The 15,324-nt window shown below is 43.4% G+C and overlaps 1 protein-coding gene across 6 annotated transcripts in view; it reads left to right on the forward strand.

Annotated features, from left to right (window-relative positions):
* CHRDL1 (chordin like 1) overlaps positions 1–15,324 on the forward strand; it is a 115,905-nt gene that overhangs the window by 29,191 nt on the left and 71,390 nt on the right. For all 6 annotated transcript variants that reach the window (XM_087859437.1, XM_087859438.1, XM_087859439.1 and 3 more), the window contains exon 4: positions 1,858–1,951. In XM_087859437.1, coding sequence (XP_087715563.1) covers positions 1,858–1,951 — 94 coding nt within the window. The remainder of the gene's footprint in view (positions 1–1,857; positions 1,952–15,324) is intronic.

Here is a 15,324-nt window from a genome sequence, read left to right on the forward strand (position 1 = left end):
AGTGGGAGTGGGGGAACAGAGCTCATTGTAATGCCTGGATTATAAGACAAAATTGTTTTTGACAATCCTTTTCATGGCTGGCCTTTAGAGAAGAGATTAGGACAGATTGTACACTGGGTCATTGGGAGAACATTTGGTGCTGTCTGGGCCAGTAGCGGTAATTAGGATCGAGGCTGCAGAACCTTGGTCTGTACCTGTGGAAGAACTGTAATTCCTCCTTAGTACCCCGGTAGTACAGAAGCCAGATTCTTTTGCCATTTAAATAGAAAATTGGCTTTTAGAAGTTTAAGCGTGTGGAAACCTAATCTTCAGGCAGTAGGAGGCAATGTTTAGAGGCTCCTGGGCTCTGGCGTCAAGACAGACCATGTTTCCAACCCTGGCTCTGCCACCTGTGAGCTGTGTTACACTGGACAAGTGACCTGAACTCTCTGAGATCCCTTCAGCTTCTTTTTCTTTTAAAATGGGATAGTGATACTACTTTTTTCATAGGATTGTGGTAAGGATCAAATATACTGATATGTTTCGGTCACTTAAAACTGTGCTTGGTCACAGCCAACGTGCAAGAGATGTTAACTATTGTCTGTGTCATCATCATTGCTGTCATTATGGCTATTATTTTTATTGATCCGCTAACTCTAGAACAGAATTCAGTTTAAGGCATTGAGGAGGCATCGGTGTAGGCCTCAGCCAGAAGGAGTGGTTTCTGATGTGCTTTGGTGATTTCACTTCAAGATACCACCTGGCTCTGAGGAGCGTGACACATAAGGAGACTCTGTGGTGTTTCCAAAAGCAACACTCCAAAAATATATTCTACAAAGTCCATGAGAAAAGAAAGAAGTTTATGGTAAGGTGATTGGGATTTGGATAAAAGAAGCCTGCCTCTTTAAATGGCGAGGGCAGGTATTAAATAGAGCACCTGGGGACTAATTAGCTGCCTGGTATGACATGATTGTGTAGGATTCTTGACCCAACACATTGGAAATGGACAGCTAACAACCCTTGAGGGCTGAGCTTTGCTGTCTGCAGGGCAGTGGAAATGTTAATATGATCCCAGTGCCGACAGCTCCAGTGCTAGGCATCTTCTCTTTCCCCATCCTCTCTGTCACCCTCTTCCCCCACAAGAGCGTGAGAGATACAAGTCACCCTTGCTTGGAATGAATTATGGATGAAAATGCTAATGCAAAATTGATTTCCAATGGCTTCCTTTGATCTAGCAACGGTTGAGAGCTGTCGGAGCTAAGGATCTCGTCATTGTAAATCCGGCAGGGACCCAGTCACCCGGCCCAGGCCTGCTAGGTAATCAGCTCAATTCCAAACCCTAGCTCGTTTTCAGAAAGCATATGACTGAAACAGGAAGTGAGGAGAGAAGGCAGCCAGCCTGCTGGCCCAAGGCAGAGTTATACGGAGTCCAGGACCCGTGTGCCAGCAACGTCTCCTTGCCCAGGAGTGGCTAGCAGCTCAGGGGACCCATCGCTCACTGTCCATTCCCTCCTGTGGCATTGGGCAGGTGACCCTGTAATTAGACCAGGCTCCCGTCGCTGTGCAGCTGGAGCCAGAAATGGTGGAAACACCACAAAGGCAGGCCAGGAGGAGCCTTCCACAGTTGGCGGGAGGCTTTGAAAACCGGAGCAAGAGTGACCCCAGCTTTAGAAAAACATGCCAGTAAGCTATCAACCAACCCAGCAGAGGTGCTAGTGATGAGAAAAGGGAAGAAAATGCTGATTTCATTCAGCTTCTTGGGAATGCGTCATTCACTGTCTGGGTGAATCTCTGCATGACTGTCTTCCAAATAGGCATGAGCGCAGGTGACCTTTGAAAGACCTTAATTTTTTCTCATGGTCACCTCTTCTCTTCTAGAATGGAAATGTGCTCTGCAGCCGAGTCAGATGTCCAAGCCTCCACTGCCTGTCCCCCGTGCATATTCCTCATCTGTGCTGCCCGCGCTGCCCAGGTAAACAGATTGCCTCTTTCTTTCCCAGCTGTGGCTCTCCTTCCTCCCTCTTCCCCCCAACCCACTCCATCTGCCTAACTCCCCAGAAGGGAAACTTCCAGACAGAAATAACAATAGGACACTTTTAGGCAGCACATGCTGGCCCCTAAATACTGTTTATAGCCCAAGCGGGGCACATTCAAGGCTCTAATAAGTTATTGGGTACCCAGTAACAGATTTTCATTGGGCTTTTAATCATTTGAAGGTGGATGTCAGTTGGGGGAAGGGAACAGTGGCCCAGAGAGTTTGCGCCATAAACAGCCCTTCCTGCCATGGGCAGCGGGCACCAGGGGAGTTGTAGCATGGTGGCACGTGTCTTAAGCAATTAGTGCTGGGATTGCGTAAATCAAAGGAGCTGAACCAGTGAGGTTTATGACAGTAAAAAGCTGCCTGCCCGCTGAATAGTCACCTTCTGCAGACTGCACAGTTATTATGTACACATTGTTAAGAGCAAATCTAAGGGGAAGGCGGGCAGAGACTTTTTCACAAGGCTGTTAGGACGTCTACTTTGAGGGTTTGCAGCTAGGGTGTTTGTCTGAGGCAGGGGCTCCCTCAGTGACACTTTGTTCACATCTGACTGGGGCCTGGCTCCCACTCCAGAGGCATACAAGTGTGGAATGATTAAGAGAATGCCTGTGGGCTGGACAGCAGTCCTAGGAAAAGCTAAGTGACAGCTGCGGGATCTGGGCAGTAGAAGCCTCGTAGTCCTGTAAGCTGATCCTGTTTCCCTCTAGGATGGAGGTTCTGGAGTCGGAGTCCATGGGTGGGCTTTATGGGACCAGTGAACCCTTTAAAATTATTTTGTTTTTGGTGCAACTATGTATACATGTAAATTCCTTTAGAGAGGATCCATGGCTCTATTGGTATTTGTAAAGGGGGTGCACATGACCCTAAAAACATGAAGAACCACTAGTCTAGGGCATAGGTGGTGCTTTTTTTTAAGTAGTAAGGAACCTTCAGAACTTAGAAGAGAGAAACCAAAAATGTCCGGGCAGCAATGGTAGGAATGGGGCTAGGAATACGGTTCAGTGAAAATTCAGTTAATATTTCAGTTACAGGAATGGAGGTGTTTAATGCAGAAGAAGCCCCCAAACCATTTTGGTCACTACCTTTGTGAGCTATACTTTCCTGCATCAGTAAATACTCTCTGATGAACACAGGGGAGTCTTTCCCAGATGGAAAAAGATCATGTCATGTCACACATTTATCATTCTGCATATTGGTGATGACCATATATGCTTCAAGATGTAAGAAATTGACTTGGCATAAGATCTAACTGAAAGTTGGCTTCTGGAATAAATCCCCAAATGAGGCTTACTATTTTTATATGTGTTTCTTTGCTGCTTCTACTTAAACTGGATTACAAAGGAAGGGTTTGGTAGATGGGAGCAAAATTTCTGGGGTGCCTGGGTGGCACAGCGGTTAAGCGTCTGCCTTCGGCTCAGGGCGTGATCCCGGCGTTGTGGGATCGAGCCCCACATCAGGCTCTTCCACTATGAGCCTGCTTCTTCCTCTCCCACTCCCCCTGCTTGTGTTCCCTCTCTCGCTGGCTGTCTCTATCTCTGTCGAATAAATAAATAAAATCTTTAAAAAAAAATTTCTGGTTAAAAAGACCAGTCTGGAGATTTTGTCCACTTCTTTCCCCCTGGAAGTCTCCAAAAGTTGTCTAATGCCATAGGAATCTATCTAAACTATGTAGACATTGTTCTTCCCTGGGAAGGAAGTTGAGGCATGACCCAGACATGAAGCACAGGGTAGAAGAACGTAGAGTGCAATATGGCTCTCACCTACCCCAGCTACAGAATAGGAAGCAAGTATTGAGAGAAAGGGAAAGTATAAGCCAGCAGTTCCTTTGAGTGAAAAGGAAAGTGTTAAAGGAATTGAGATCATAAATAGCAGAAAAGAGAAAATTGTCTTTAAGACTTAAAAATTCCCATTTTATGGAGTATAGAAATGAGCCGTTCATTTATTTCCTTCTTGTCCTTGCAGGTCAGTTCCTTGTGAGTTCATTTTCCTTCTTGTTACTGTAACATTTACCAGTTCTTTCTGTGAGCAGTGGTACCAAAGTTCCCTAATCCTTATATGCAAAAATGTCTTTCTTTTGCCCTCATCCTTGAGTAATAATTTGGCTGGGTATAAAATTATAGATACATGCTCATTTTCCCTTAGCACTTACAAGAAACTAACAAATAGTCTATGGACTTCCTCCATTTGTGGATAAGAAATCTACTGTTTGATTGTAGTTCTTTTGTAGGTAATTTTTTTCTCCTTCTAGCTTTTACGATTTCCTCTTTTTCTTCAGTGCACACGATGAAGTGTATCGATGTGTGATTTATTTTCATTTAGCCTGCTCAGTACATGATTTTTTCACCAAATGACTCAAATTTCTCTTCAATTTTTACACACTGTTTTTCCGAAAATTACATCTTACCCTTCTTTTTTCCTCATTCTCAAAGTTGCCTTTGGCATATGTTTTTGCAGCTCATCTAATTTATCCCCTGTGTCTCTCTTTTTTTTAAGATTTTTTTATTTTAGAAAGAGAGAGATAGAGAGCATGGCAGAGAGGAGCAGAGGGAGAGAGAAACTTAAGCAGACTCCATGCTGATCATGGAGCCTAATGTGGGGCTTGATCTCATAACCTGAACTGAAACCAAGTGTCAGATGCTTAACTGACTGCACCACCCAGGCACCCGTATCCTCTGTGTCTCTTAATGCCTCCTTTACTTTTTCCATCTTGGTATGCTCCCCGTAATGACATATTACTTCAGTTCTGTCCTCCAATTCATGAATTCTTTCTCAAGCTCTTTCGTGCCTCCTATTTAGGCCATCTGTTTGGCTCTGTTTGTTCTTTTATTTTTAATAACTGTATTTTCCCCCAAGTTTTTGGATTACATTTTAAGATGTCTACATATTGCTGTGTAATAAACCCTTGTTTCTTGGGATCTTATTATTTTCTTTATTTCTTGAAGGTTTTGAAGTATTTATTTACAGTCCATTTTAGATTGTTTCAATGTCTATATTTTTTCAGGTGTGAATTCTCACTTTTACTGGTTTCTTGACAGCTTTTCTTAGTTCTAAGTTTTTCCTTGTTTTCTAAAACCTTTGTTTAAAAGCTCATTGTCTGTGTGTGTTGGGGGGCACTCTCTTGCATATGCCCTCCCTTCCTGGGGGGAAGGTTGTTCAAGGCCAAGTAGGTCACTTAGCTCTTAACCAGGTCATATATTAGTGTCTCAGCTTGGGCTCCCTCATGCCTGAATGGTCAATTTCTACCTCTGTTTGCTTATATGGTGTTAGTCCCTGATCATGATCTTGGACTGGGACCTCAGCTGTAGCTGCCTACCTTGGGCAAGCAGTCCCTTTGAGGGAGGGAGCCACCTCAGGTGGGCAGAACTATGTCAGCCTCTGTTTATGTGTGAGGAGTGGGGCCATAGTCCCCACCTTTACATGAGAAGTCACTTGGAGGCCATAGTTCCTACCCAGCTGTCTGTATCCAGTTCCAGGCACCAGTGGACCATATGGCTTTGGCCCCTGTTCATCGCTATACTTTTCCTTCTGTGTTTTATTCCCCCAGGAGTCTCCTTCTGATTCTGAGTCTGATTTTGCAGTTTTAAAGTTGTATTTACTTCTTTACTCACTCACCCACTTGTTTATTTACTTATTTTTTTATATAACTGTGAGTTTTCCATTTCATCCCTCACCCTTTGGTGGGAAAAGAGCAGGGAGTTCTCTCCTGTGCCCTCCCTGCCATATTGAAGTGGAATGCAAACCAGCTATTCTTTCTGTTGAAGATAAAACAAGAGTAAACAGGTTTAAACCTTCAACTGTAGCAGAGAAGAATGGAGTTTGATAAAAGGATGAACTTTGGGACACAGTGGCTATTCAATCCTAGTATGAAGGACTAAAGAGAATTTTAGTCTCCGTAGGGCATATTTCTGTAAGTAAAAAGGGACCCACCCATCTGAGATATAGTTGTCACAGTTCTGCTTGGAGACTGGGCAATGGCTGTGATGACTTCTCTGTGTTCCTTCCACCCCAGTGATTATTAGGCATGAGGAAACTCATGCCTTCAGGGCCACAGGAATGTTCGGTCAAAGGAAGGGGCTCTGCTTTTCTGTCTTAACCCAATGGAAGGCACCATGATGAAAATGTCCTCATTTAAAAATAGGAGATTTATAGCCAAGACAATGAGCAGGTTCTGTATCAAAAAGAGAAAACAAACAACGAAGCCATATACCCAAGGTGTGGGCTCTGGATACTGTCCTATAGCAGTGTTAACTTCAGGGAACATCCACGTGGATAGAGAGGGATTCAGTGGGAGGATCCTGTGGGACATTCCTAGAGCTCCTCTTCCAATGTAGGGGACAGAGGAGCCATCACCCCCACCCATTTATTCCTGTGTTTCCCATGGTTCTTGCTCTCTAAACTCCCCACCCCAGAAATTTCCAAAGTTCCCACTTGCATTTGAGGTTGTCTCCTGCAGCTCCGGCTGAACTGTGGCAAAGTTTGCAGACTGCTTTTCCAGAATTACCAGAGAGAAATCCATACTGATTCCCATTAAGAGAATATGAAAATTTTTTCATCATTTTTTCTAATGAGCCCAAAGAGGCTGGTGCTACATGGAGATTAGAACATTCTTAATGGCAAAGTCAAGATTGCACAGAAGTTAGAAGGGTCACTAACTCCATCCCAGCCTATGAACAGGACTCTCTATAGTCGTGATAATGGGAAATTTATAGAAAGGAAATTCCGTATCTTCTCTTTTGGGGAAGTGGAGTGGTAGAGGGGGGAGGAGAAGAGAAAGAACCTGACTTCTTTCCTTTTGTTCTTTATATATAATTTTATGAAAAGAAGGCTCAGAGTAATCAGGAGCCTAAATCATGATATTACCTAAGATCTTTTTTTAAAGTAGGCTCCACACCCAGCGTGGAGCCCAACGTGGGGCTCACACTGACGACCCTGAGATCAAGACCTGAGCAGAAATCAAGAGTCAGAAGCTGGGCTGACTGAGCCACCCAGACGCCCCTACCTGAAATTTTTTTTAATGGCTATTTTTAATGACTTTGTGACTCAGAATTCATAAATTTGGGTTCCCTCGGGGGTATTTCAGCTTAATTGGGTCATTAAAGAGCTGTGATAAAATTGCCAAAATATCTGATTTGATCTCTTACCAGCAACATAATCCATAGCATTCCCTTTTGGCTAGGTGTGAAAAAATTTAGTTCTATGAAATGGTCGTAAGGGACAGTGTTGGTCCAGTTTTGCCAAGAGAGGTACCCCTCACCACAGTCTTTAAATTCAAGGGAGGTTAAAGAAATGACCCCTTTAGTGATGCACCCTAGTCTGTGTGTTCCTGTAAGGAGAAGCTGGAAGCCCAATGCCATTTGTCTCTTGGCAGTAGTTGGGTTGGCAAATACACACATTTCTGCTCTAATACTGTATATGCATTTCTTAATTTTAAAGAAATTTTTTGTAAGTTTTTATTTAAATTCCAGTTAGTTAACACATGGTGTAATATGAATTTCAGGTGTACAATTTAGTGATTTAACATTTACATACAACATCCCGTGCTCATCACAAGTGCCCTCCTTAAGACCCATCACCCATTTAACCGATCCTCCCACTCACCTCCCCTCTGGTGACCATCAGTTTGTTCTCTGTAGTTAAGAATCTCTTTCTTGGTCTTCCTCTCTTCCCTTCCCCACCATGTTTGTTTTGTTTCTTAAATTCCACATATGGTGAAATCATATGGTATTTATCTTTCTCTGACTTATTTTGCTTAGCATAATATTCTCTAGCTCCATCCACATTGTTGCAAATGGCAAGATTTCATTCGTTTTATGGCTGAGTAATATTCCATTATATATATATATATATATATATATATATATATATATATATATATATATCCCATCTTCTTTATCCATGTATCAGTTGATGGCCATTTGGGCTCTTTCCATAGTTTGGCTGTTGTTGATAGTGTGGCTATACATCGGGGTGCATGTATCCCTTCAAATCTGCATTTTTGTATCCTTTGGGTAAATACCTAGTAGTGCAATTGCTGAATGGTAAGGAAGTTCTATTTTTAGCTTTTTGAGGAGCCTCCATACTGTTTTCCAGAGTGGCTGCAATATATTCATTTCTGAAAATCCTCACATTCTGCAAAATTATACACTGAAAAATAACGAAGCTTCATGAACAAAAAGATTGGGGGAAATAACTGGAAACTTACACAACTTTGTAACCAGAGTACTAGCAAAAGAACTATACTAATAAAGGGGCATCTGGGTGACTCAGTTGGTTAAGAATCTGCCTTCTGCTCAGGTCATGATCCCAGGGTCCTGGGATGGAGCCCTGAGTCTGGCAGGGAGCCTGCTTCTTCCTCTCCCTCTGCCCCTCCCACCCCACTCGTGCTCTCTCGCACTCTGCGCTCTCTTTCTCTCTAAAATAAATAATAAATGAAATCTTTTTTTAAAAAAAGAACTATACTAATAAAATACTAGCCTGATTTAAAAAGGCACCTTAGGTTTCTAATAAATAAAAGAAAATTACAGTAAGTGTAGAATTCACTTTTTAAAATGGTGACACTAGCTTGAGGGAAGAAGGACTAAGGAAGGATTGAAGCTGCCGAGTTGTAGAGACAGGAGAAAAATGCCCAGAGATCAGAGAGAATCATGCTTTAAGCACTTATAAGACAGAGCGTATGGCCAAACTGAGCCAAGACGGAGAATGTGGGGTGAATGGGAATTGGAGAGAGTACTGTATTTTTGCATGGTTTGCCGATTTCTGCTGTGTTCATGCACTTGGCCTTCAGCTGCTGTACCTCGATGGTGCGATGTATTAATGTGCCGGGAAAACTCATGTAGAAACCAATGCAGTTTCTACTTTATGCCAATAGCATTCTCTTATGTATCCCTTGCATCCGAACAAGTTAGGATTACACAAATCTATGCCACAGTGGGTATAGCCTCTGTAAGATGAGGTAGATTTATAGCATTTAGCCTTTGACAATTTCCAGTGACAGTTGCTGGTCACTAGGTCACTCTGATGCTGTTTTTTGGTCTTTAATGGCTGATCTGTCTACATGTTGCGTTCCCCTTCCTGTTCTGTGACTCTGTGGCCAAGTCTGTGACTTCCACGGTTACAACAATCAAGTAAACAGGCCTGTTTTGCTCCCTCCAGTGTTTTTTTTTTTTTTAGAGCAAAAGTTCAAGGGGGGATTTCTTTAATTTCTTTTGTGGTAAAGTACACATAACCTAACATTTATGATTTTAGAGCGTACGCCTCCATGGCATTAAGAACATTCACAATGTTGTGCAACCATCACCACTGCTGTAGTTCCTGAAATGTTTCGCCACCTCAAAAGGAAACCCTGTGCCCATTAAACAGTCAGTATTCCCTCCCTCCACCAGCCCCCGGTTACCACTAATCTGTTTTCTGTGTCTATGGATCTGCCCTCTTCCGGACATTTCACGTAAATGGAATCATATGGTATGTGGCCTTTTGCATTTGGCCTCTTTCCCTCAGCATAATGTTTTCAAGATTTATTCATGGTGCAGCATGTATCTGTACCTCATTCTTTTTTAGGGCTGCGTAGTATTCCAGTGTCTGGATAGGCCACCGTTTGTTTATTCATTCGGTAGCTCACGGACATTTGGGTTGTTGCCCCCTTGTGGCTGTTGTGAATAGCGCTGCTGTGAACACTTGTGTACAGGTTTTTCTGTGGCATGTGTTTAAGTTATTTGGGGTATATACCTAGGAATGGGATTTCTGAGTCATACGGTAATGATGCGTGTAACTGACTGAGGAATCTCGTCCAGATTTGAGAGCCACCTCATCTTCTTTTGGTTCATCGCTTTGAGTAGCTGCTGATGGCCATCCTCATGGCTGTTGAGTGCTGCTCTTGCCATTGCCTGTGTCTGATCTCCATTGCTCTCTCTTCTCTCTCTTTTTAAAAGATTTTATTTATTTATTTATTTGAGAGAGAGAGCATGCGCGAGTGGGGTAGGAGCAGAGGCAGAGGGAGAAGCAGACTCCCTGCTGTGCAGGGAGCCCCACTCAGGGCTGGATCCCAGGACCCTGGAATCACGACCTGAACCCAAAGCAGACGCTTCACCAACTGAGCCACCCAGGCACCCCTCTCTCTTTTCTTTTGTTCTTTTCTGAATTCTTTATTCACCTCCCCCTTCGATTTTATTGAAAAGGGTCAATTCCTTTTAAACAGTAAAGTAACAGCCAACTATCATACTCTTTTTCCTTTACCATCACTATAATGATAGTGTGAACGGTGATCAGTTGGGGGCCATTTCCTTGCCTGCAAAAGCTTGATGTGTTTTAAAAAAAAACTCTTTCTGGCTCCAGAGCTATCCAAAACCCTGAGGATTTTAGAATATTAGTCTCCAGATAGCAGGAGTTTTACTTTACTAATATTATTTATTCTTACACCAATCGTTGAGAGGTATCCACAGAAATATTCACTGTTGATCACTAGCCCCTCCACGTAGATACTGTCTGCTCTCTTACCTCTTAGTCCCTTTCACTGTCTTCCATGCTTTATTTCTATTCTTTTCCTCATACACTTGGTCCTTGAACACTATGCAGAGGAAACAGTGGGACGCCTGGGTGGCTCAGTCGGTTAAGCATCCAACTCTTGATTTCGACTCAGGTCATGATCTCAGGGTTGTGAGACTGAGCCCTGCGTTGGGCTCTGTGCTCAGCACAGAGTCTGCTTGTCCCTCTCCCTCTGACCCTCCCCCCATTCCCACACTGTCTCCCTGTCTCTTTCTTTCTCAAATAAATAAATAAATACGTAAATAGAAAAAAAATGTGATTTCCTATTAGCATGTTAAAAGCCCTTATGTCATGTAAGAACAAGACTTTTAGGAAAACTATGCCTTTGCTTCATAGTAGAACAGAACCCCTCTATTTTTTTCAATGGACATTAAGCAAAGCTGGCCCCACACAGAGGTAAAGAAGGTGGCACTTCATCGAGGGATACTGAGAAGCCCCATTTGTCCCAAATAAATCTTTCATTTGTTTTCTATATTTAAGAAACCTCCACCATTGGGGCGCCTGGGTGGCTCAGTCAGTTAAGCGTCCTGGGATCCAGCCCTGCATCGGGCTCCCTGCTTCTCCCCCTCCTTCCCTCTTGTGCTCTCTCTCTCACTATCTCTGTCTCTCTCAAATAAATAAAATATTTAAAAAAGAGAAACCTCCACCATTACAGTCACTCTTCTGGGTTAAAACAGTGTTTTCCAAAGTTTGTTGCAAGGAACACAATTTTATGGGATGATAATAGAGTTTACTAAGGAAAACATTGATGTAGGCAGATAAACGAGAGTTTCTGGATTAGAGAAAGTTAAATAGCTTGCTTTTAATGCGGGACTTTTCAGAGCCTTTAATATGTTAACATACATTATGAATCTCTAAGACAGGTGTATGGAATGTAATATTTTTCAAGTTTACTCAGCTGGTTTTTTTCTATGGCACTTTGAAGGATTAGTGCTTTTTTAGTATATGTTTTAAGAAGCCTTGGATTATGCCATTCAGTTTCCAGAAGGTATTTCTATTATAGCAATAAGTTATTAGTATATAGAGTATCTTAGTTTGGAGAAGTTCATTAGGGTATCAGGCCCTTTTAGAACAAGACCCCAAACTTAGTGTTACTCAAACTTTTGTGTGCAGAAGGACAACCTTGGGAGATTTGATAAAATGCAGACGCCCAGGCCTTACACTAAGAATTCGGAGTCATTTGAGCTGTAGGGGGTATTCTGCACTTTAATCAAGCACCTCAGTTAATTCTGATGCAGTTGGACTGGGGACTGCATTTGGATCCCAGGGAAGATCTTGATAAAGGAGGTCAAGATCACTGCCTACAGAGAGCAGTGCTGGGCAGGATCTTGGAGGAGAGGACCCCGTGCCTATGCACAGGGCCAGGGGCCGAAAACAACATTGTTTCTCTGATAATGGGGAGCATAAGTACCCCAGAAATGTACTTTGCCTGAATGACACTTTCCCAGGATCAACCCTAAAGTTACACGTGCATACCGTTCTGTCTGGCCAGCCCCCCTGCTCTCCCAGAGCTCCCACCTAAAGCCTTCCTCTTCTGCCGCCTTCCACATTCAGAGCCCCTGGCTGTCCTGTCCAGAAAGAAGGACCCTCCGTGGGGAGCTCCCCCCCACCCCCGCCCATTGTCCATGACTTGTTGTTGGCAAGAAATGAATGGCATTTCTCGGAATTAGCCCAGGAATTTCTGCTGATAAACAAATGAAACTCTCAAAGGGAAAAGCAATCAACATAGTTTGAAATAAAATCAGTGTTTTCAAGCTTAGTCTGTTTTCAACTTCGTTTGAAATCAGAGTCACATCTAGGGTATTTTAAGAAAAGGCTTAGGAAAATGCCCTTTAGTGAGCGCTCTCCCTGGTGGTGGGGCTGACTATAAACAGGGCCTGCTTTCTGAGTAAGCAGAGCAGGTGATTATTACCTCAATTTCCTGATTCCCCGTCTCCTGTGATTCCAAGACCTGTCTGGCCAGCAGGGCGACAGCCTTTGCCTCTCCTTCCCCATTTCCCTGCCAAGGTGCCTGCCACCTAAAATGCTATCAGTATTACAACTTCATCTTCTCTAATTTTAAATTTTTTTTTAAAAAGATTTATTTATTTATTTTAGAGAGAGAGAGAAAGAGGCAGGGAGGGACAGAGGGAGAGAGAGAATCTTAAGCTGGCCGCATGCCCAGTGTGGAGCCCGACTTGGGGTTTGATCTCACAACCCCGAGATGATGACCTGAGCCAAAATCAACAGGCAGACACTTAATGGACTGAATCACCCAGGTGCTCTGTTTCATCTTCTTAATGCAGGCTTTGATTCCTGCTAAGTTTGTCTGTCTTTGAAAGTGGTGACTTAACTCTTGTAACCTTTTCAATTTCATCTGCACGGAGGATGTAGAGAGCAGAATTTGATGGTAGAGAGTGGGGGTGGGGGGATCCCGAGGCCACTAGCCTAGGTACCCAGAAGAGTTTTGGGGTGTGGAGGTCGAAGGGGGAGGCTAGAGAGTCAGGCTCTATGTTTTCCACAGTACTGCGGGGCGCCAGGCCTCTCTGTACTATCAAGCATAAGTTCTTTATTTGTGGCAGAGGACACAGTAGTTTCTAGGATAAGTTGCCAGCTCTCAAGTTTTTCACTTTGGGGTTGTTAATTTAAAACCAATATGTTCTAGAAGTAACCAAATATCCTTGCTATCTGTTGCCTAGAGCCAAAGGGTTTCACTGCAGGGTTTTGGATGCAAAATAACTATAACCCAAAAGGTTTACCAGATTATTTGCAGCCACTAAGATAAATAACAGTCTTTATTAGAATGATTTTCATCTGATTTTTGTATTTAGAGTTTTACACCGTCAGCTATTCCCTAAAAGTGATTTTAGAAACTGGCAGACTTAGGGTGTCAGTTATTGAAATCCGTTCCAAATTCCACCTCCTCGCAGGACTCCATTTTTGGCCATCAGAATAGGCTATTGTATAAATGTCTTGATGCGTTGTCTCTTGTCTTTGCCACATATATGCTAAGACCCAGAGAGTGGGAGGTAGTTCAGGAGTGGATGTGTAGCTGCTGAAACCGTTTTTTGCGGGGGGTTGTACTCCCTGAACGGGAGAGAAGCTATTAAGTATATGTACTGTGTCTTTAAAGAAAGGGATAAATAAAATTGTGGGCAGGACAGGGAGGAAGAAAGTTGGTTGGATTTTTTTTTTTTAATTGGAGAGAAAGGGTAAGACATCAAACTTGGGAGTAGAGGTTACTTTTAAAACATCAAGATAGGGTAAGTGTCCCTGCAAGCTTGATTTTTCTTTCCTTTAGCAAATTCCTGCAGCTCTGATTTTTTTTTTTCACGTTCATAAGATCATGCCCTCAGGGATCTAAGGCCAAATCAGAGTCCGCACTTACAATCATACCTTTTGTGTGGCGTATTCCTTTATGATTCTAATAGGACAGAAATGGGAGTTGAGAGGGAGGGGCAGGGAAATTTGGCTTGCTTTCTTCCTTCTTTTTTCTTTGTTTCTCTTTCTCTCTCTTCCCTGCCTCTCTCCCTCCCTTCCTCCCTTTCTTCTTTTTTAATGTCTTTTTATTAAAAAATTTTTTTGTTGGAGCCTGGATGACTCAGTCAGTTGAGCGACCAACTCCTGATTTTGGCTCAGGTCATGATCTCAGGGTCCTGGAAACGAGCCCTGTGTTGGGGTCTGCCTCTGCCCCCTTCCCCCACTCATGGTCTCTCTCTCTCTCTCTCTCTCTCTCAAAAATAAATAAATAAATCTTAAAGAAGTGGTTAAAACAGTACATTTTTATGTGTATTCTACTACAATAAATTTTTTAAAAGGATTTATTTATTTGAGAGAGAGAGAGAACAAGCGGGGCGGGGGGAGGGGGCAGAGGCAAAGGGAGAGAATCTCAAGCAGACTCCCCGCTGAGTGTGGAGCCCACTGGGGGGCTCGATCTCAGGACCTTGAGATCACGACCTAAGCTGAAATCCAGAGTTGGATACTTGACCAAATGAGCCACCCAGGCGCCCCGACCATTTTAACCACTTTTAAGTGTACAGGTTTGTGGCATTATGTACATTTCTGTTGTTATGCAGTCATCACCCCCGTCCATCTCAGGGTTGTTTTCATCTTCCGGGACTGAAACTGTCCCCACGAACCAAATCTGCTCTTCCCCCTCCCTCAGCCCCTGGCAACCATCATTCTCCTCTCTGTCTCTATGAATTCAACTGCTCCAGGTACCTCTTGTAAGTGGAATCAGACAGTATATTTCCTCCTGGGACTGTCACCTGTCACTTAGGGCAGTGTCTTCAAGGTCCATCCATGTTTCGGTGTGTCTCCTCCTTTTCCAAATGGGGAAGTAGGCAGAGAAGAAATTTCAGAAGGGGCTGGTGGTACAGACGAGCAGCTGAAGTCAGGAGACAACCAAGAAGCATCTAGCAAATGTCAATTTTCAGAGTACTTTCCCTTGGCTGAGGAAGACTCCAGAGACCACACAGCCTTGAGCAATGACAGCCATGACAAGCGGGAACTGGCGGTAATGACTGTGTGAAGTCCTGGGGATTTGAAAGACAGACATATTCCTTATTAACGTTTCCTAGGGAACTTCAGAACGTGCTCTCTGTTAGCAGCTGGTGACCGGCAGCTTCTGTCATCTTTTGGAGAAATCCATAGCGGTAGGACTGTGCCCCCGTTTCTCTTTATCTGGAGAAGTGCTTTTCCGAAAGGACCTCCTCTGAGATTGCTCTCTGAGGGATATCACATCGCGAGCCCTTCAGTATGGTTTTATTGGAAAGATTATTGAAGGA

This window comes from Ursus americanus, chromosome X, assembly GCF_024610735.1.
Source record: "Ursus americanus isolate L20-20 chromosome X, mUrsAme1.1.p, whole genome shotgun sequence".
Classification (NCBI taxonomy): domain Eukaryota; kingdom Metazoa; phylum Chordata; class Mammalia; order Carnivora; family Ursidae; genus Ursus; species Ursus americanus.